Source organism: Bactrocera latifrons, unplaced genomic scaffold, assembly GCF_001853355.1.
Source record: "Bactrocera latifrons isolate USDA-ARS-PBARC rearing strain unplaced genomic scaffold, ASM185335v1 scaffold_257, whole genome shotgun sequence".
NCBI classification, from domain to species: domain Eukaryota; kingdom Metazoa; phylum Arthropoda; class Insecta; order Diptera; family Tephritidae; genus Bactrocera; species Bactrocera latifrons.
This window is the reverse complement of record NW_017536152.1, coordinates 37,145-58,859: the sequence shown is the minus strand read 5'-3', so window position 1 is coordinate 58,859 and position 21,715 is coordinate 37,145. Positions and strand designations below refer to the sequence as shown.

Here is a 21,715-nt window from a genome sequence, read left to right as displayed (position 1 = left end):
ATGTGTATAAATTTGACAGCTGTTGGACGATTAGTTGGTGAACTATTTCATTTTGAGTACAGAAACTTTGGCTATTGCGTAAAAAAATTGATAAAAATGCATTTCTCGCGTTGATATAATATTGGTTTTTTAAGGGAGAAGTAGAGTTGAAACAAAAACCTCAGGAAAAGCAACTATCAACAATTGGTATGCTGTAAACGTAGTGAAATGAGCACTGCAGACATTTTGAACGCACTGAACTCCCTAAAGAGAATGTTACCGTCAAAAACATCAAAAAAGTCCACAAAAGAATTTTGGGCGACCGTAAATTGGGTTTGGAATTGCTTCCATATCCACCGCCGAATGAAGAGGTGATCGCTAAAACTCTTGTCTATTTCAAGCAAGGATTAAATCGTGCTACAAAAATTGTTTCGAAAAGTTGGAGTGTCGCACCCTTTAAAGGAATTATGTATGTTGAGTAAAAAAATAATAATTTTATCAAAAAATGTGTTTTACGATGGTAGGGCGGGACTTTTTAATTAACCTTTTATGCCAAAAAGTGCGTTCAAAAGATTCTTAGAGTTTCCAAAGTTAAAGTACAGTATTAACATTCGTAACGCTGCATTATTTTCGCACTGCTTATACGCTTCATACGCACATATTTTCTAATTAAAATTAAATATGTAAGATCTTTTACTTCAATCGAATTCCTAACTTTCTAGTGACTAGTGCTACTATTGAGAGGAAAAGAGAACTTAGAAATAAACTTTCTGAAGACTAAGAACATTTCCTCCCAATGGCAGCACTACACACTACAAAGTTAAGACTTGAAGACTTCTCGATTTATTCGGACAGCAAGCAATTCAGCTTTTTTTGGGGTTTAAAGGAAACTTCAAAATGCAATTAGGCGTTATCAGTTTAATGAAACTTTACAAATCAAACTGCTCTAGAAGCTTACAAGCACACAGCCCATACACTAACACACCTTTCACGGAGCCGTTTGGTGAAATAAATTAAGTTGCATTGATTCCAATCGAAGCCAATTTCATTTCGCTGACTCAGCCAGCCGCAGACGAAGAATTATATTGAAAATGAGAAATTCCTCAGCGAACACAAGCGATTCATGTAAAGAAAGCCAAACTTAGAAATGTGAATTCTGCGATTTCGCTTTTGTTCCACGAGCAGATTAGCTGCCATGAAGCTTTTGGACCGTAGGCACTATTTAGTTCCTTGAGCAATATAATAATTTTTCAATACTTCAATTAAATGTAGTCGCAAATTTCTCTGTTAGGTAATGATGTTGGCTCAGCACTGGCCGTGACTAAATTTCGAATTTATTTGRCCTTCCATAAAAGAAATGCAACGTTGTGCCAATATTGCCGGAATAGCATTTGATTGAGGCACAATTTTCCTAGGTCAGCCACATTATTTTCATGAAATTGCGAAATACAACAACAATGCATGTATCAAGGCGACTCACGTTCRTTGCAAATTAAACCAATTCCAACGCAGGTTTGTCCAGAAATGAAAACTTTACAGTGAACGCCATATAACTGCAACCATCCGAATAGAGATTACCACTCTTTGAACATTGTCGAACTTTAGTATACAAAAGCTGCAATTTGTGTAACCATATTTACTGAAGAACAAATTTTACAATTAATATTGATGTTCACAATGGACAATAACCGATATTATTAATTAACTTACTTTTCTTGTTTCAGTTATAAAGCTGCTGAGTTTGAGTTTGGCCGATGCAGACCTCCACGTACTTATGTTTCTACAAAGCTTCTAATTCCATCAGAAGAAATGTCTTTCAAGAAAACTGGCAAATGTTTTGTTAATTTGACGGTCGATTCTGTAGCCACCAGTCGCAGGGTTACACTTCATACCAACTTCTAAAGAATGAGTCTTTCCCCTTAAGCATTTGTATTTGCATTTAATTAAAAAAGAATTGCGAAAATTCTGTCTTATTTGCAATTCGAAGGATTCTGCACTGGCCACAACCCAATGCCAAGCAACAACTGTATCCAGCCTTGCAAAATTCAAACTGTAAACAACGCACAACTATAATAATGAAAATAACGGTAATAATGGCAACGGCATAAAATAAATACAAGCGAAAATTCTAAACCTCGTCGTAACTGTAAAAACTTGCAGGCGACACAGGTAGTTGTGGTTGTTGTTGTTGCTGCGCAGATATGAAAACTTTCACTTTGACACACAACATCGCAGCAAAATTCCTCTTACTCCTCACTCCTATGCAGCAAGTTTCACAAGTCCGCGCTTTGTCCGTTTGCCCGTCGGCCAAAAGCGACCTTGCGAGCGAACTAACTCAGCTACTCACAAAGCGATGAGCAAACAATGCTACGGTGACAGCTAACTGTCAGCAGAGAAGCAAGAAACGTCAGACGTCAGAATTCGAAAGCAAATGCTAAATATTTGTACACGAATATGTGAGCAAAAGAGCGAACTTGAAATTCTCTCACGTTTGTTAACTGTGGCAAGGCTACGTGGGTTCCTTTAGAGCGTTTTAGTGATTTAATATTATATTGCATTCTTATATATGTACATGGTCCAAGAAAAAATCTTCGATGAATTACTTTATACTCATTTCTGTTCCAGTTTTCAAAGCTGTCAATTTTTTCGGCTAGAACTAAGTTTATTCTCACTGCCAGTTAACATCACTCTTATCTCGTTGCTTGGTGAGTTAGAGCTTTTTTAATATTCGATTTACTTGCATCTATTGAAGTAGTTTATATGTTAAGTGTACGCAATCCTTAATTGAACTTCGGCGGTCGGTTAACCATTGTACAAAGTGCTCTTACTTGCCGTTTTTTTTTTAACGTTTCCCAACAGCTCTGGGAAGGGTGTTGGGTGTTAGGTGATTAAACAGAAACTTGAGTTAAATGATTAATGAAGTTTATATAAATTAAATTGGTCTGTTTAATTAAAATGTGTGTGCTTAATTGGCGGACTTTTATTTAATTATCTTTCCAGCTGGATTTGCAATTGCAGGATGAAGCTGGCGGCGACATCTCAAGCTTCATAACGAATGGCGAATGGGACTTGCTAGGTAAGACAGAGTTCGCGATTGCAACTAGTAGTCTCAAATAAACTTTCTTAAATAATCTCGCAATAATCTTATATAATTAACTAACAATTTAATTAACTCACAATTTATAAAAAAAAAAAATAGTAAATTTCTTCATTTCTGCTCTTGCTTTGTCATGTTTACCACTTCTCATGTTAAAAAAGAGAACCATCTAAAAATTCTCTACGAACAAGCAATAAAAAATCACTCTATATTTTTTTACCAAACTATTAACAATTCATCAATTCTCATTTACATTTGAACATTCTTAAATATTCATATGCACAATTTCAAATTTACATATTTTTTATTAATCCTATCTAATGCGCAACTTTCTCTTTCTCTCTCTCCCTCTCTCTCCCAAAAAATAAAACACCGAAAACCATTCACCCTCTCTTACATTCGTAATCGCAACGACGATCGTGCTCTCTTTGCACTCTCTTTGCAGGCGTGCCCGGTAAACGAAATGAAATCTACTATAATTGCTGCCCAGAACCTTATATTGACATAACGTTCGCCATTTTAATACGACGGAAAACTTTGTACTATTTTTTTAACTTAATTGTGCCGTGCGTACTGATAGCCTCAATGGCACTGCTAGGGTTCACACTGCCCCCCGATTCTGGTGAGAAGCTCTCGCTCGGTAAGTGTCGTATGTCCGTAAACTTTGTGCCCTCGAAAAGGCAATGGCAATTTAAATAAAATTACCCTACCTCCCTAGTAAATTTAAACGAAATTGTTTGAAGTCTTAAGCAACATTCTCTTAAAGTTGGACAGATTTGTGTTTGGAAGTCTTGTAACCCTTCACCCCTCTAAACCTTTAAAGTGCATGCCCTCCCTCGAACTCAAATCGTTGACAAATTTTATTTTTAACACTGGTTTGCATATATTTTACGTTTTGGACACTTTGTCGAGTTTGTCGGTTCTGTGAGCATTAGGGTTCTTTGACAGTAGCAGTTTCATTGTCAACTGGAGCTCCAATAACTAGATCAAACAAAGCATCATATTATAATACAAGTATAGGTAGAATTTAGATCCCTAAAGCAGCTGACAGGCCATGGTCCACTGGCAAAAAGTTCATTACTTACAACAAGCCTCTTTTATCGGTCATAGATCGTCAAATCGCTGGCTTTCAGTAACAAAGCAATTAACAAATAGAGCCTTCTGGCTTACGAAAATATTAATGAGGAATAATATTATTTTAATTTTTACTATTTCATAGACTGCAAATTAGTTTGAAATACGTTTGTCTCTTATCATCTGCCATTTAGAGCAGAAAAAGATGCTCACAATTGGAACCATAGAAATTTCATGCATCAATATGCCATTATTTGGATCTCGAACTTCATCACCAGCTGCACAAATTTTTTCACGGAAAGTGAGTTTCGAAGGAAAGGAACTAAGACTTTTAGGAGTATCTTTTTTTATTCAATACAGAAGATGTTAGTAATGGCAAAGCATATTGTGACACATTACTCTTACCGTAAAAAAGTGTTTTTTTTTTTTTAAATCTTAGAATAATAGTTGCCGTCACTGTAGAGATTGAAAGCGCATTAAAGTGCGTCCATTCAAGGAATCTAAGAAATTTCCATTTTSATTTTAAATTGATGATTTCACGAAACTTACTGAAAAGAACAGAGAACACTTGCTACTCGTATTTGTATGCATCAGCGCGGCAAACACGTTTCTTCTAAGTGGAGCTGAAGCAACTTAATCAATTTCGCATTTACTMGAGAGCAGCAAAACTCTATCGAACAGGCCGCAGCCGTCGCGCTTTACGTGACGTGAAAATAACGCAGAGTAGTGGGCAAAGGATCGGGATACGAAGTGGCGACAAGCGTGGTTGTCAAAAAATTATGATAAATGTAACATAAATCCAGTATAAGAACCTCAAGCGAAATATGTATGCTTCAACTACAGGGAGAAGCAAAGAGAATAAACATAGCGTGGAAAGAAGAATGAAGGCATTGAAAGGCTATAAAGCTCTGTTTCCAGCTCGCGTCGACATCAGCAAATGAGAACGCCATAAAATGCCATCACTTCTGATCAATGTCAACTATACGGCGCTTACAACAATAAAACATCTAGAGCATAACAAACGCTGGTGRTACGGCCAARYGGTAAAACRGYAAAATGTTTCGAAATTTAGGTGGCAGTAGACGCGCTTTGAAATAACTCASCAGCATATATGTGTGTAAAGCCAACACACTCACGCCGTGTGGACGCAGTAACCTTGACCCAAAGGGAAGCAACAGCAACAAAGTAAARAAAAAAARTAATTCATTGCAAATATTTAAATGCCCCTCACCCAAGTATGCAGGCGCTTCTCTTTGTGCTCGGAATGGGAGCATGAGCGAAAGAGGAAATGAACGCGCACAGTTTCGCTGGTGAAGCCTCAAGGGAGTTGATGAATACTGCAATATGACGACAGCAACAGAAATGCATACAACCATGTGTCATCGAATAAAAGTGTATTTAATGAGCGGAGTCGCACAGCAAAAGCAAACTGACACACAAAGACATTTTCGCTCTGCTAGCACCACAACCGTCTTCGCACAGCGATACAAGTGCTTGGTATTTCCTGCATTGATCTATCCCTGATTTCAATATCAGTTATTGCTTTGTCTATAGTAGTAAATCGCCTTAAATTCCAAATACTTTAATCGATGAAGAACTTTCTATGATAGCATATACGAAGCTCATCATACTCTCAATAATTAATAATTACATGAGCTCATTTGCTACTAACCGTGAATTGATTCTTCGTCTCGGTTAAGTCTAATGGTTCGATATGAATCAGCCGTGCGCTGTCCAAGAAAYGGAAAGTGGCTAGCTTTCATCTCAAAAACAATAACAACATTTTCATTGACGAACTTTTCTCAGTCTTTTTCCAAGCTATTAATCTTAACCTTTGGAGCTTTTAATTAGCTTGGTCTTATCTGAAAATAAGCATTCAGCAGCAAWATCAGTATCCTTGAGGCTATGAGGTACATAATGCCGAAGAAACAAACCGAATCTTGGCGAATGTTCGAATATTTCTTGCGCGAAAAGTTTTGCATCRAATAGTATCACCGATCTAACTCTTATCTGTGACGAAAAGAGTATCTCATATTTGAGGAAAATGTTTGCAAAGGCACTTTTCAATTCCTAAAGTTCTTAAACTTTGTGGCAAAAGTCAATAGTTATTTGAAAAGAATAACGAGAAAAGTTTATTTTGTTTCCTCATCAAATACGGATTGCAGCGTCTACTGAGACTAAGTAAGAAAGAAAAACTAAATAAATATAWACAAAACCACATTGAAAAACTTGTAGAACAAGAAACAATGGATCTCTAACACATTCATGCGCGTGTATATATATGACAAGCAAGRAAGGGATAAGTTCGGGTGCATCCGAACATKTTATACTCTGGCAACTTGCAAGACTCAAATTCTGAAATTTTCTTTCAGGAAAMTTTGATAGTATGGGGGTGGTGTCACCCGGATTTCAACTCGTCTCGTCATCCTGACCATATAYATACATATATAACGATACAACGCTTAGTTTCTGGGGATACGTAGAACCGTTAGGTCCACAATACAATTATACTCTGAAACAACATGTTGCAAGAGTATAAAAATGAAAMGAATGTAGGGAAAAGGTRWAATAGAAAAAAACGCATCAAAAGTGAGCTTGGAAGCTGAATACGAAATAAAAGTCTAACATGTCTTCACATTTCCCCTCTTTTTACTAGAAATACGCACAAGAGCTGAAAATTTACTTCGAACATTCTCGGTGGAGACTCAAACTCAAGCAGTTGAAGCTAAGTGAAAAGAAACGCAGCAGCAGGTGCCAAGTACACGAGCATTACCATGACTTTAGAAACATGCTGTACGTGTGACACTTCACACTCTGTTACAACAAAAAAAACAACAACAATATGCCTGCGGTGAAAAGCTATGRAATTTTTACTTTTTTTCTTGAACAACGAAATTTATGCAAATGATGCGGTAAGAGCATCTAAAAGCATGCCATAATATGCTTTGCCCATGACCAGATCAATTTTAGAAAATAATCCTTGAATCACCCTCTTACTAACGCATGCGAATTTCCCTGCACCCTCCGCCAGTAGAAAATGAGTTAAAGAAACTCGAARGAAAACATATTTTTTATGTCAAACCAACAAATGTCGCAAACGATGATTGATTCGATTTGAAAAAACGCAAATAACGGTAATATCAACATAAACATAACAACAACAATAACACCTAACATATCTGGAATCGTAAAAAAGACAGGCTTGCAAATGCACAGCTCTTGACTACTGCTGACTGGTGACTGATTACTGCTGACTAATGACAGATAATGATGACACTGACAGGGTTACATTGAGGTTCAGCGCAGAGAATATGGTAGTAGTTTTTTATTTGCACCACACTGACGACCAGATGTGTAACAACAACTGCAACAACAACACCACCACTACAACCACCTAAACCAGTTAACATATTTGTATGTAGCTCTGCCAGCAGCAGGCAAACGTTACAATGGGAATACAAAATGCAAATTTGCTGATTTCGCCCACTCAACCGTCTGTCTACACATTTGKCTTGACTGAGTCTTGCGGGCCATGAAGTGCAGTCGCCAGAAAAACCATAAACCACAGTCACCAATAAGTACACAGCAAGCACAGCTAAACTACAACAACAACAATAATAGTCACACTCGTACACTCTCCGCAACATACGAATCTAACTAGTAACGAGTAACTTATGAATCTAACTAGTAACGAGTAACTAAAAATAACATTGTTAAACCAAAAAGTGAAAAATCTAAAATAATCTGTGTAAATTCCATAAATTTGATGTGTTYTCTCCCCTTTTATGTTCCAAAACACTTTCAAGTCAAACTCTCTTTTCTTGTTTCTATGAAATATTTCGCATCACAGGAGTTACAATTCTACTATCGCTAACAGTCTTCCTCAATATGGTGGCCGAAACGATGCCAGCGACCTCAGATGCAGTGCCGCTCCTAGGTAAGTTGGRCTTTTCTCAAACGAATTAMGWTTTTTTTTTTTRCCATTTTCTGTGAATTTCATTAAATGTTTATGAATTTTTAATCGAAATACTTGAATGCACTTGAATGAACTCGATTTTAGTTGGCGATACTGCAAACGGGTGCCTGACTTCAGTGCGCTCCGCGTCTCTCCACATAAAGTGAAGGAGAGGTTTGTAGCTCGAAATCAAGCAGTTGGTCGATGATTTAGTAGCTGCTTTCTTACAACATTTTTTTGTCATGATATTGAATACCGCAATCTAAAAATCTTTAGGTATTAGGAGGCACAGAACCTTTGGCAACTTTCGGACCTAAATTTCTTTGTTAAAGCAAAAACACAAACATATACGTACTCATATTTGCACACTTTGTGACTTTTCCGATTAGTTTCAAATTTAGTCCCCCAGCTCAGCAATAAACACGTGCGAAATTATATATTCATTCGATTTTCTTTGTGAACTCACGCACATTGGTTAGGCGGAAGTGAGTTCGCTACACCGGAAGTTGGCTGCGTGCTGAACTTAAACGAGTTGTTACTTGCTGCTCAGTTTCTTATTATTATTTTTATAATCCACTACAAAATGGCAATCATTTTCGATATTAACTCCGGAATGGGGATGGTTTATAAAGACAACAGCTTATTGATCACGAGTTGGTAAGTTGTGTGCAAACGTGGCAACAAAGTTCTTCCGGGCCGCAGTTATTGAAGACAATCTGGGGCTTAAAGGTTCACTTAATTTTACCGTTATACAGTGTCGCATGATTCACTGTAAGTTTTCGCTGGCAATTAGAGAACGTTGCAAAAAATATATTAAAAAAATTAGTTTTGGAACCACGAAGAGATGTTGAATTATTAATCAGGGTACACCAGCCGAAAAGCTTTCTTCCACTTATCCTGGCGTTAAATTCTTGACGTTCCAACCTTTGTGTGAAAAAGGTATGGTAAGCTCATGAAGTGGTCTTCCTCCTATATAAATGTAAATATATTTTCCCAGTACCAAAGAACTGTAAATAAGCCACATATTTAATTGCCAAAAAACTCAAATCCGAAATAAAGTAGTTACATTTTAGTATGATTTCCTTTGCTCGCATAAACACAATTAATTAATTCAAATTTTCATACACTTMTGTACATAAACACATTCCCATTTTTACTATTTCACATTTTAGAAAAACAAACTTCAATCCTTTAAATAAAATTGAAAATAATATTTTACTAAACCTCTTCCCTCAAATTCGAATTCCTGACAASTAACACAACACAACAACGAATTAGTCAAAGCATTTAGAATACACAGCTTTGAATGCATTTTCATAAATCATTGACAAATCACAGCTCTTTCCTGCTCATCCACATATGTACATGCACATTTTATATGTCGGATAAGCCCTAAAAAATTAAACAAATATCGAATTCCATAAACATTGCGTCGACATTCACWACGTCGCCCATAATCGTCGCGCATATTCGTATTTTGCTTGCCCCACACACACACTCATGCATAAGCGTTGATGCGTTGGGCAAAGCAAATAAATGCACACACACAAACACTCAGCCAAACACTTATCCTGCAATGTTTCTCATTTAGATGCATGTCGCCGAGCTTGTTTTTGTTGTTTCTTCTAATTCCATTTCGTTCTTTTTCAACATTTCGTAATTTGCGCAATGAATGCAACACGAAAACAGTAAAAACTACTCAACAGCATATTTTGCGCAAATATTTAGTTTTATGGTAAGAAAACAACAACAAATACATTCTTTGTTACTGCTCTGCCCGACAGCAAAAAAGGACACATTATTTCAAACTGAAAGCAACGAATCAGACTAACTAAAAACAGAAACAGACACAAATGTAAATACTTGCCACTGAAATATGTAAAAAGAGAACACAGCAGCGGAATGAACAAAGCCAGCCACTACACCGCCGCACACACACACACGCACATACACACAAAAACACACACAAAAACCACCCACACGGCTGCACCTACAACAGCCCCACCAAGCCACCAGCAGGCGACGGTTTCCGACGTTCTTGCGCACCCACACCCACACACAGACCCACAACACAGCACACGGTAAAGCGCGCGAGGCGGCTTGCAAATGTTGCTCATACGCCTCACCACACTGGCGCAACGACACGCCAACACCAATAAGCACTTTTATTTATGGAATGCAATAAACAACACCAAAAACAATAGCAGAGCAAATAAATACAATAAATTTAAATAAGAAYTAACATGTTCGCCACAAAATAAACACGCTCGCCCGCACACACACACACATACGCACATGCACATTCCCACGAATTTATCCAACTAAACAATGCAAAAGTAAAGAGGACTGGTATGGCAAACAAAGCAAAAGTAAATGTTAAAACAAGTAAATGTTTATGTACACTTTAATCCTTAACCCAAATACAAATAGCCGAACACGTAGCGATCCAAAAACGAAATGAGTAACGGCATTTAGGAGCATAATATGCTGCTAAAAGCAAAATACAAACGGAAAACATGTTTATAAACACAGAACCAAATAAAATTAAAAATTAAAATCGAAAAAATTAAAAGTAAAAAGCAAAAACCGTTATGTGTTGCCAAAGGCACACACACACTTACATATTCGTACGGTGCCGCGCCGCTTGCCACAAGCTACACGCCACTTGGCAGAGTCGCCGGCGGGCAACGGGCCAACCAATTGTTCCATGTGCTCAGCGGGCCGCCTCTCGGACAAGCCTCGCACAGGCGGCTTTGGCCTGTCGCTCCAACCACCACATAATGTGAGAGAAAAAACGTTCTTGTTGGTCTGCACAGCAACACAAATGCGCTTACAACAGCAAACGATTGCAAAAAACAAACGAATCGGGAAATTTCCAGTAGAAAAATGCAAATAACTGTAATGCAAATGCACGTAGATTTGAAAGACATGGTAGAAAGAGCAAAAGGTGTGGCAAGAGAATAGCACTAGTGACTTGCCAGTGAACTAAAGTGTGCCCACAAACCGGAGCTGAGCTGCCAGCATTTTGCCGGCGCGCTTTTTCTCTTTCGATTACTTTCCGCCTGCCTTTCTTGTATGTTTTTTGACYACTTACTTTTTTCACGTTAGCGTTCTTGTTCTTCTTGTCTTTTTTTAACTTCTTCTCTTTGTCTTCTTCTTCTTATTGTTATGCTGCTTTCTTACTAATTTTGCTTCTCTTTGCTTCTGCACTGGAAGGGTAAAGCATTTTGATGCGCCTTATGTCTAACATAATTCGGTTTTTATTGAATGGAATTGCCATTCACACGCGCACACACATGCAAGAGAGTTTTCGCAAACATATGCAAGGTTGCAAAGAGTGTCACTCAAGTGTCCAGGAGCCACAAGTAGCGTAGCGTCAAGTTCCTTTCTTAGAAAACAACTAGAATTGAGTTCTTTAATATATAGTATTTCTCTAGACAAAACTATAGAAAATCTGTTAATTTGTTCCTGTGTAATAAAAAACTAATAGTTTTTGAAGAAACTTCTCGTTATGTTGTATCAAAAGAACTTATTATTAGATTAAGTAGGGTTCAATGGTTGATCTCATGATGGGGATCGCATTTGGACTACTCTTTTTGTCCTTTACGAAACATAGAACTTCTGTTATCAAATCTTATAAGCCCTAGTGTTTATTGATATTGCCATCAACTTAGCAGAATGCCTGAAAGTGAAAGCTGCAAAGTTCTAAAGTCTTAATCTCGCAATGGCGGAAGGGCCAAGAAAGTAGTGTTGAGATATCTCTACTCAGCATTGATCCAAACAGTTTCCTCAAATRCCGTCCAGTAAGATTATAAATCATTGGTGTGAACACCGATCGTGCAATGATCAGTTAGAACTAGGGCTAAACTATCCTTAATGTGGGCGGAGAGAGCACTAGACCTTATGCAAACCACCACWAGGGCCACTGCACAAAAACAAATGGTAGCCCAGCACTGACCAAGCTGACACACAAAGAGAGCTGAGCACCGACCCATTTTATTCTACTGAAAGTGAAGTTACGATACCTTTTCTTGCCAGCTCGCCAGCTTTACCTACGATTCCGCTATGACCTGGCCCATACTAGTCTTATCACGTAGTGATACACCGATACCATTGATTACGAGGGTAAGCATTCCTGAACTAGCCTTTAAGAGCTTCTGTTTCCGTATTTTAGCGAATATAGCGAGAAAATTCTGATAGATCTTTTGTTTTGTACCACTAATCGATTGCTTCAACAAATTTTAGCGATATGATTAGCAAATATCGCAAGTACCTTGACGCTAATGTAACACTTGTGAGATCGTGATATTTTCGCAAAGAAATGTCTTAAGAAAGTGGTTCCCAAAGTTARACAGTTGAAGCGAAATCGTGTTTGTATGTGTTTGCTTCATCGAAGCGCTGCGTCTTCTTTATCTCTTCTTCGTATATAATATGCGGATGCAAGAGACGCGTCACTCCTTCGTATCAATTCTTTACTACTTCAGTGCCGCTACACTTGCAACAAGCAAACTTATAGTATGTCACGTTATGAGACAACTCATAAATATATATACTATATATATAAGAATAATAATTAATAATGCTTTATCCAACTTGCGACATATTTCCAAATATGTTTGATTTTTTCTTTGGTTATGCTTCACCTTATTTGCTTTGAAAAGGAAGCGCTTTTCTGTGTATTAAAATCTGAATTTCAAGTGATGCTTTCTATTTTTTTAATATAAAGTTTTTGCTTCACTTATTTACTCACCTCTGCATTTCACTTTTCACATTTCTCTGACATCACTTTTCGCGAGCATCTCTGCGCTGTATCGTACACGATTCAACCAAATCGCTGAGCATTCCGAACTTCCTCCGATTCATTCGTTGTCGTTTGCSCTTTCGTAAACTCACATTTTCGTATTAATTTTCCATTCGCATTGAATATATTTTATTAATAGCAGCAAGCCATGGTTACTTTATTTGTTGTTTATTGAAAATKTAAATGTAAGCAATTAAATGTTAATAATGACCAATCTAAAATCAAATCTTGTAAATATACTATATGACTGTAAATAATTTCGAATAATTAAACCTACTGAAATGCAAACTTGGAGATTAATGTGAATAGGAATGACAWCCTTTGCAGAAAAAATGATTTCTTATACTTTCCCAATTAATCTSAAACGAGTGAAATATTTTCCCAAATATTTAATCGAATAATTTCAGTAGTCAGTAACAATTAAAGCAAATTTCGATATTTTACATTTCTATTCCATTAATATCCAACAACCGYTAAATTCCTTATGTTAAAAGATCAGCTGAAGGTTGTTCCAAATTTTTGAAGACCTAGGATAGACGATTTGTTTTTATGATTTCGAAAGTAATCTCTAGCAGTATTCAAAAGAAACTCTAAGAAAACGTATACTCTATTTAAAACTAAAATAAAGGAGTTCGAAAACAAGGAAATCGCTCTAGAGCCGAYTTTAAAGCGGCAAAATATGGAAAATTTGGAACAGTCTTCAGTGCAGTAAATACTAAAACACAGTTTCGGTGTATACACATTAACCAGTCCTTAATTAGATTTGAAATGTTAGTTAATGAGCAAACAGACCCACAATAATCCTAAAATTACCAAATTAAATCTATAAACTATTTACTAAAGTAGCGATAAATACATAGATTTCACCCACAAATAAATACAATGGCGTAATTCTAAACAAAAATCATTGCGAGAAAGTACATGTTAACCCTAGCTGTGTAACGAGTCACCCTAGTTGCGTAGCCACGACCACACAATTACAACAACATTCACAGTCTTCAATTATTTACGCGTTTCAAATGCCTCCAAGTAGTTTCTTACAACYCACATGCCACACCATTTATTCAACAACTTTCCATTTCGACCAAATTAATATACTAAATAACCAAATAATCGAAACAGTGTCACCGAAACCACAACAATGAAGACTTCAAACCATTTTCACAAATCCTACTTCCCACTTGGAGCTAAGGAATAAAGTCAACAAACTAAAGAAAAACATATTCCAAACCTAAGTCCACAACTAAATTTTAGAACTGAACCCTAAACTATTGCTCGCCCCACTTGCCACCACTCTAAGTACTCTACTCCATACCCCCCACTCACTGACAAGCTACTTATTACCAAAAATGATCAAAACGCAAAAATGAATGATRAACATGAAACAGTTAGCGGGAAAAGCGAACCGTTACAATTGCGGTCATTGCAAAGCATGATGATTGCGGATAATTGGTTGTGCACAGATTAATTCAACATATCACGGACGAACGGTGATAAAAAGGGTTGAAAATGCAGGCAACAACGCCAGGTTCAAGTCAACGACAGCGTCAGATTGCTCCGYCATCGCAAACGCGAGTATTTAAATGCACTAGACACGAGACACYAGAGAGACGAACMCTGATCGGCGGGACCGAATCTTTCTGCAATTTCACGTTGTCGCTTGAATTGGGCCTCAAGTTGTTGCTGTTGGTGTTGGAATTTCCGGCCACTCACTCACACAGTTACAGATACCGTTCCTTGTCTTGCTTAGGTTAGGTCGTGGGCAATTATTGTACTGAAGTTGCGCTAACGCAGAAACGATAATATCGGAACGAAGTAGCCAGGCTTTATGTTAATCCAGTAAATAAATAATTTAAATAATTTTTCTCGTGCTGTAAGATAGATTAATTATGATATCTAATATGTATTGTATACTTTTAAATGCTTTAATAATTACAAGTTTTTCTATATTTATGCTATGAATATTCGTACGACAATGCAGTTTGTGTAATATAAATCAGTTTTTTCCATAATTTGTTCACAAAGTGCTTTTGCTCCTACTTTGTCACGATTTCAATATATTTTTTTAATTTCAAGTAAACTTTGAGTATTTTCTAGTAAAATGAACCGAAAGCTCGGCCAGTACAAGTAAATGGCATACAAAAATTTAAAAAAATGACAGGCCATATTGAATGTGTGAAGGTATTTTTATATTTTGTCCCAACAGCCACGGCCAGTCATCCTTCCTTTGGWTCCTATTGTAGCGGCCTTGAAAAAATAGTTATACGGTTTTGCGGTCCATTACTGCTGTGATGAGTGCCAATAAATAATGCGAGAATAAGTGCATGATCATCGGCCCCACTCCTGACATCAGCATACACAAAATCCACACTATTATTATTTGCATTCATACAAAAACCTCGGCTGACAGATTTCCAAAATCGTTGTGTGACTGGAAGGTTACGATTAATATAGAGATATTTCTTAATAGTAACGCCCCAAAGCGAGTACTGACGCCCACTCTAAGGGCAGCAAATGATATCAACGGGGAAACGATGCCGAACTTAGGAGGGTCCTCCTTCGCCAGTCACTGGAAGAAAGATCTGCGTGTTTGAACGCATTATCCTGCAAATATGCTGATTAATCCCATAATTTCATCCCATAATAATTTTCATTCCTGGCAATGGATGGACGGTAGTTCTGCTTTCTTCAGACTGGATAAGGAGGCGAAGAGTATGGGTCTGGTTGTGAACAAGGACAAAACGAAATGTCTCCTGTTATCAAACAAACAGTTGTCGCACTCGCTACTTGGCTTCCRCGTCACTGTTGGCAGTCATTACATCGAAGTTGTAAATGACTTCGTCTATCTTGGAACCAGCATTAACACCAAAAACAACGTCAGCCTCGAAATCCAACGCAAGGAGGTACTCAATTGAGAAGAAAAGTCCTCTTTCCACGAACAAAGACCAAATTGTACAAGTTACTCCTCATCCCCTTCCAGCTATACAATGCAGAGACATGAACGATGACAACAGCTGATGAGTCGGCGTTACCAGTTTTCGAGAGATCATATTCTGAGGAAATTGTATGCTCCTTTGCACTTTGGCAGTGGCGAATACCGTCGATGGAACGATGAGCTATGCGAGATATCCGAAGGCATTGACATAGTTCAGCGGCTACGGCTAGGTCACGGAATGGATGAAAACACTCCAGCTTTGAAAGTATACGGCGCAGTATTCGCCGGCGGAAGCAGAGGGAGAGGAAGAAGACGGCACCAAACAGCGAAAAGAAAGAACGACCAGCGCGCTTTTGTAAACTCGGTTATAACCGCGAATGAAGCAGAAGCGGATTCTTGGAAATAACTTTTGACTTCGACGTTCCTTTTTAATGGTGTCATATTTTTGGGCCATTGTTTGCTCGTAAATTTCCCTTATGTTTTAAATATATTCACTCTCCCTCTCACGGACCCTATTTATATGACTTTTGGTTTCGCTCTTCACACAATCAATTTCGCCTGCTCTTGCCTMMAAGATCGATCTCGAATTGAATCAAACCAAAGCTTTAATTGCACCATATATAACTTTGTATATACACAAATCTTTATATAAAACCGAAAGTACCGTTATACGCTTGGCCGGCCAATAATGGTGGCGTAAAGTGTTTAATCGAAACTGAAACTGAAACTGAAGTAATGAATAGCGTTGAAGTTAAATCTACCGAAATGCATTGCAAGGCAATGCGCACACACAAACACACGAATGTGAGCATGCAAGGCGAAAATTTGCAAATATACTTTCAGCTGARTTGCAAACATTAGAGAGCCAACAACATGCCACACATTTGCACATGCGCCGCAAACGCGTTGGGACATTGGCGCATGTACGAATGTGTGGCGTTGCCACTCTGYACTTATTTTAGTATGTRCCGCTGCATACAGATAAACACAACAAACGTACGTACAATATTTGTGTAATTTTTGTGTCCTTCTAGGAACTTATTTCAATTGCATTATGTTTATGGTGGCCTCATCAGTTGTGTCAACCATACTTATCCTCAATTATCATCATAGAAATCCAGATACGCATGAAATGAGTGAATGGGTAATATTATATGCAAATCAATTCAAACAGTAAACAACTTTTTATTTAAATTTCTTACTTGTTTTTTAACATTTATATATTTACTACAATAGTGCCAAACAACACATACATACATACGCACACATGCATACAAGTGCAACATAGCCAAAACAAACACATGCATACATGCATTAGCAAAACTATGCATTCAACACACACAGACACACCTACATATAATATATTCRCACATCCAAACACATTTACATACGTRGCATACTTACATATATACGGTATGAGGCCACGCCTAACTCACACTCAGCGAGTCGCCAGTCTGAGTGCACCGAACGAGCTTTTTTAATCGATTGCAAATCTGTAAYATTCACATTCACACACAYGCACACAATTCACTTTGAATTCTTGCTTAAATGCTTCTTTTTGTCCAGAGCTGGCCTCACTTACTGGCACACGCACACATGGGTGGCGCTGGCGTCGCCTGTGTGACCGAGGCAAATGCATTGTGTTATACTTCGGAGTTTAAATTAAATAATTCACATTTTTTAAGGCATTCCAACTAATCGAGCAAGTCTGCGCTCGAAAATTGCATGCACCAGCAGAACAGCAACACAACCAAATCACAGATATGCCTGCCACACACACACCTAAACACACGCATCTCCACACATGCCGCCGAATGTAATTAAAGTCCAAAATTTGCTTGCTATAAATCTTGTTTTTTTTTTTTTTCTTTAATTTCCGAGCTTTGGCAGCTTTCTTATGAACAGTTTTCAATGCATTCACAATGTTGCCTCAACTGCTTTAGAAAATTGTTTCATTATTGTACGACATTTTTTTCTGGAACTAACTTACTCTTTAGTACTTTACATAAGTGTAAATATGAACTTTAACTTGATAAATAGCATAATGTTAATAATCACATATTTCGATAAATTTTCAACGCTTTCTCGGCCACGACGCTTTCACCGGCCTTGCCACTGTTGTTTGTTGCTGCTCCGACGGCTGCTTCGCTTGGTGTCGACTGCCCAYTATCGCTATCTGGCTCTGTCGGTTTCGTACTCGCTGTTTCTGCCTCTATGCTTGTCCTTGTCTATCTCTCTGTTAACTATATTGCTGATCGTGTACGCACTCGATCGCCGTGCGTCCCTCGTTTTTGATATACCCGACGCAACTGCTGACAACACCATCCAACATGTGTGGATGCATTTTAAACTGCACAAACAACAACTAACTAACTAAATTTATAACCGAGCTGATATTTAAAACAATAACAAATATTAACAACAACAACAATAATAATAACAAACAAATTGATTGAATTACATTCACTGCATTTGCTGCTGGCGAATGCCGTACACTTACTATGCGCAACAACTACAACAACAACAACAACAACAAAAATATGCAAATAAATTCTAAATTAAACCGAAACTTAAACTAAAACTAAAACCAAAAACTGCAAAACTGCAAAACTGCAAAACTAAAACCAAAACTGTACTAAACCGTCAATACCCGCACACTACTCTCTCCCTCTTTCTATCGCTGTCGCGTTCTCTCACACTCGCTGTCTACTACCGACCACTTGCAAAACTCCCAGATAAGAGTAATATTCCTTTATTGGTTACCTTGCATATTGCGGATGCAAAGGCCGGGACAGGTCGGCTATGARTGCCCACCGCCGCCGTCGTCATCGAGCTCCTCCAATGCCGGCGATAAAAAGCACCAGATGCAGAACGTCGAACTGAAAGAAAGGTAAGATATACTTTAATAATATACCAGCTGTCTTCGATTCCTCAAACCTTGTAGAGTGCCGAATCGAGCGAACGACTGATAAAAATCAAATAAACTGTTATAATCAAATTGAGTTTTAAATCCTCAGAACACCTTATTCATTTTCRACAAGAGCACAGAAGAAGTCAAGCAATACAAGCAGATAGAGGCGAATCGAAGACGGCTACCATAATACTTAATATTTGCATATCGGAAGTTTAATGCTAAATATGAACTGGCCACACTGTACGCCCCGTCTTTGTACATCACAGCTTTTACCATTCCAAAATCATTGATGTGGCGTTAAAATGCCACAGATATTTTTTGGACCAGCATTTGTCAAAAAGCCAAAATCAAATATGTAATATGTAATTACAAACAATCGCCATCTATGAATAAGCCCGTGTTCTTTTTGTATTTGTMAAATTAATGAGTACCAAYATAACTTTTCTCACAAGCAGATCATCGAAATCATTACTCGCCAATGTTCTGGACATCGACGACGACTTCCGTTGTAACCATCGCTGCGCCAGCGCCACGTTGCCCCATCAACCGACTTACTATCGCGCCATGTATAGGTAAGTAGATAAGCATTGGAAAACTATTTACGAAGTTTAAACAATCTATACACTCGTATACAGTAATAATTAACCTAGTTTTAACAAGTGGTATATACTGAACAATAAAACGGTACAAAGTGAACCGATATATATATGGTATATATAGTATATATATTTTTTTTTTTACCAAATAAAATTTGAATTATAATATACCGTCTATTCGGTTCACTTTATATATATATTATATTCACAAAAAAGTGTTGCGGTATTTTTATTGAATTTTCAATTGTTCATAAATTTTTTTTTTTTAATGACTCATGCCCAGCTCTTGACCGGTGCTACGGCTGCTACTATGCCGGTCTCTTTCGACCAATTCAGCGACTTTATCGTAATTTTCGACGACAGGCCTTCCGGAGCGTGGCGCATCTTCGACCACCTCTACACCAGAACAAAAACGTTGAAACCATCATTGTTCGGTGGAAATGGAAACTATACCGGGTCCATAAACTGCACAAATTTTATTGGCGGCTTGAGATGCATTTTTGCCTTTATCGTAGTAGTACTGTACAATATGCCGTATTTTCTCTTTATTTTGCTCCATGTTTGCGACGCTATAACTCACGAACGACTTAAAAGAAACGACAATCAATCAAACACGTCTTAGCACGTGAAATGAGGCTTCCACAAAGGTATAGCATAACCCGATGCGACGAATAGAACTAGAACTACGCGCTCTCAGCGCCAACTAGCGAAAATACCGCAAGACTTTTTTGACAAACTAATATATACATATACTTGTAGTTTGCCAGGACATAGAGATCTATTTCACTAATTATCATGAAGTTTGTAACCTCCATAACGATTTCCTTCTGTATAATAAAGAATATATAGAAAAATCAGTATAATTAGCGAAGTCGATTTAGCCGTTATTTTCTCTCCAATAATTTGCTCATTAGTGGGAAGCGTCAATATCAMAGCGCTATAGAATACAGCAGTCATACAAACTGATTCATCAAAATCATGGACTTATACGGAAAACTTTTTGGTTAGAAAAAATATCATCACGAAATTATACACAATTTCCGCCGGCRTTTAGTGAATCGAAAACCTGGAGTGTTCTCTTCCTTTCGGACAACAAGACGCAGCCAGCGTAGCCGCTGTCTCTTTATTCGATGAACTAGGTCATTCTCATCGAAAATCTCGTACAGCCTACTTATCAGATAATGTCGTTGTCTATGCCTCTACACCATATAGCAGGACGGGAATGATGAGGGACTTATAGGGTTTGGTCTTTGTTTGCCAAGAAAGGACTTTTTTTTTAATTGCATACACAGTCCAAARTTGAACCTGTTGGCAAAGTGATTCTACATTTGAATTCAAGGCTGATATTTTTGTTGGTGTTGATGCCGCTTCCAAGTGACATAGGAGCCAAGTCGCAAATTCGTTGGCAGTTTGTTTGATGACAGGTGATATTTCATCTTCATCGTTCACAACCAGACCCTTACGCTTCGCTTCCCAATCCAGTCTAACGGCGCGGCTGTTGAGGCAAATCRTACCAATATCATCGGCGTACGCCAGCAGCTGTAAACTATTAAAGAAGATTACATGATAATAAATTAGAAGATTGAAGAGGGCAGACGATAAGGAGTCTCCTTGTCTGAAACYTGGCTTGATATCAAACGTCTCGGARAGGCCCTTCCCGATCCTTTGCTTCGGRGCTGCTCAAGGTCAGCTTACAATGCAGTATTAGCATTTCGAGTTGTCAGTTCTTCGCCGCCGTATTTGAGGTGTTAGGTAGAAAAATKTTGCATTGATACAGATTTTGACTAGACGCTAATCAACTGGAGTGAATGCCAGAACTCGACGACTGAGTMTTTCTTSCACCTCGATTTTGCCCTCCTTTATAYGGCCGCTGAAATAATTGTCACAAAGACCTTTCGCCTCCGTCTTTGTCCCGTCCACCGCATTTCTTGGACGGCGGTAATATCARCCTCTACWTTAWGAGGACATCATCMTTCCAAGATCGCCATCAAAAGTGGGGTCTTTCATCCGAGGCTGTTGTTTCTTTGTCATTAGGGGTTGTTTTTACGTGGCGGGTCCTAAACCCAGCGCACAACCTCGACTAAAAAAAAGGAATTTGGGTATTCAGAACTCATTCCTTTTAAAGCGTTTTTAGGCCTTTTCTCAGCAACAGTATCTTAGCTTAGCATACGAATTCCCGTTTTATCCAGTTTTTTCTTCAATATACCAAAATTTACGTCACTCAGAATGGTTTATCTCGCGAACCAATCAGCCGACAATAGTTTAAGTTATACCTTACCTTTCGAAGGTTCGGGGTTTGCGGAATAGATAGGCACCATATTTGGCAAAATATTATATTTGTCAAAAAAGTCTTGCGGTATTTTT

General features: G+C 37.9%; 1 protein-coding gene across 2 annotated transcripts in view; it reads left to right on the top strand.

Moving 5' to 3' along the window:
• The window catches only part of LOC108969554 (neuronal acetylcholine receptor subunit alpha-7), a 69,777-nt gene that overhangs the window by 44,879 nt on the left and 3,183 nt on the right, over window positions 1–21,715 (top strand). The window contains exons 6-11 of one of the 2 annotated variants that reach the window (XM_018934339.1): window positions 2,980–3,055; window positions 3,522–3,716; window positions 8,001–8,087; window positions 16,876–16,985; window positions 18,577–18,731; window positions 19,211–19,327. In XM_018934339.1, the coding sequence (XP_018789884.1) occupies window positions 2,980–3,055; window positions 3,522–3,716; window positions 8,001–8,087; window positions 16,876–16,985; window positions 18,577–18,731; window positions 19,211–19,327 (740 nt within the window). Of the gene's footprint in view, window positions 1–2,979; window positions 3,056–3,521; window positions 3,717–8,000; window positions 8,088–16,875; window positions 16,986–18,576; window positions 18,732–19,207; window positions 19,328–21,715 lie in introns of both variants that reach the window. The other variant, XM_018934338.1, reaches the window with a different exon arrangement.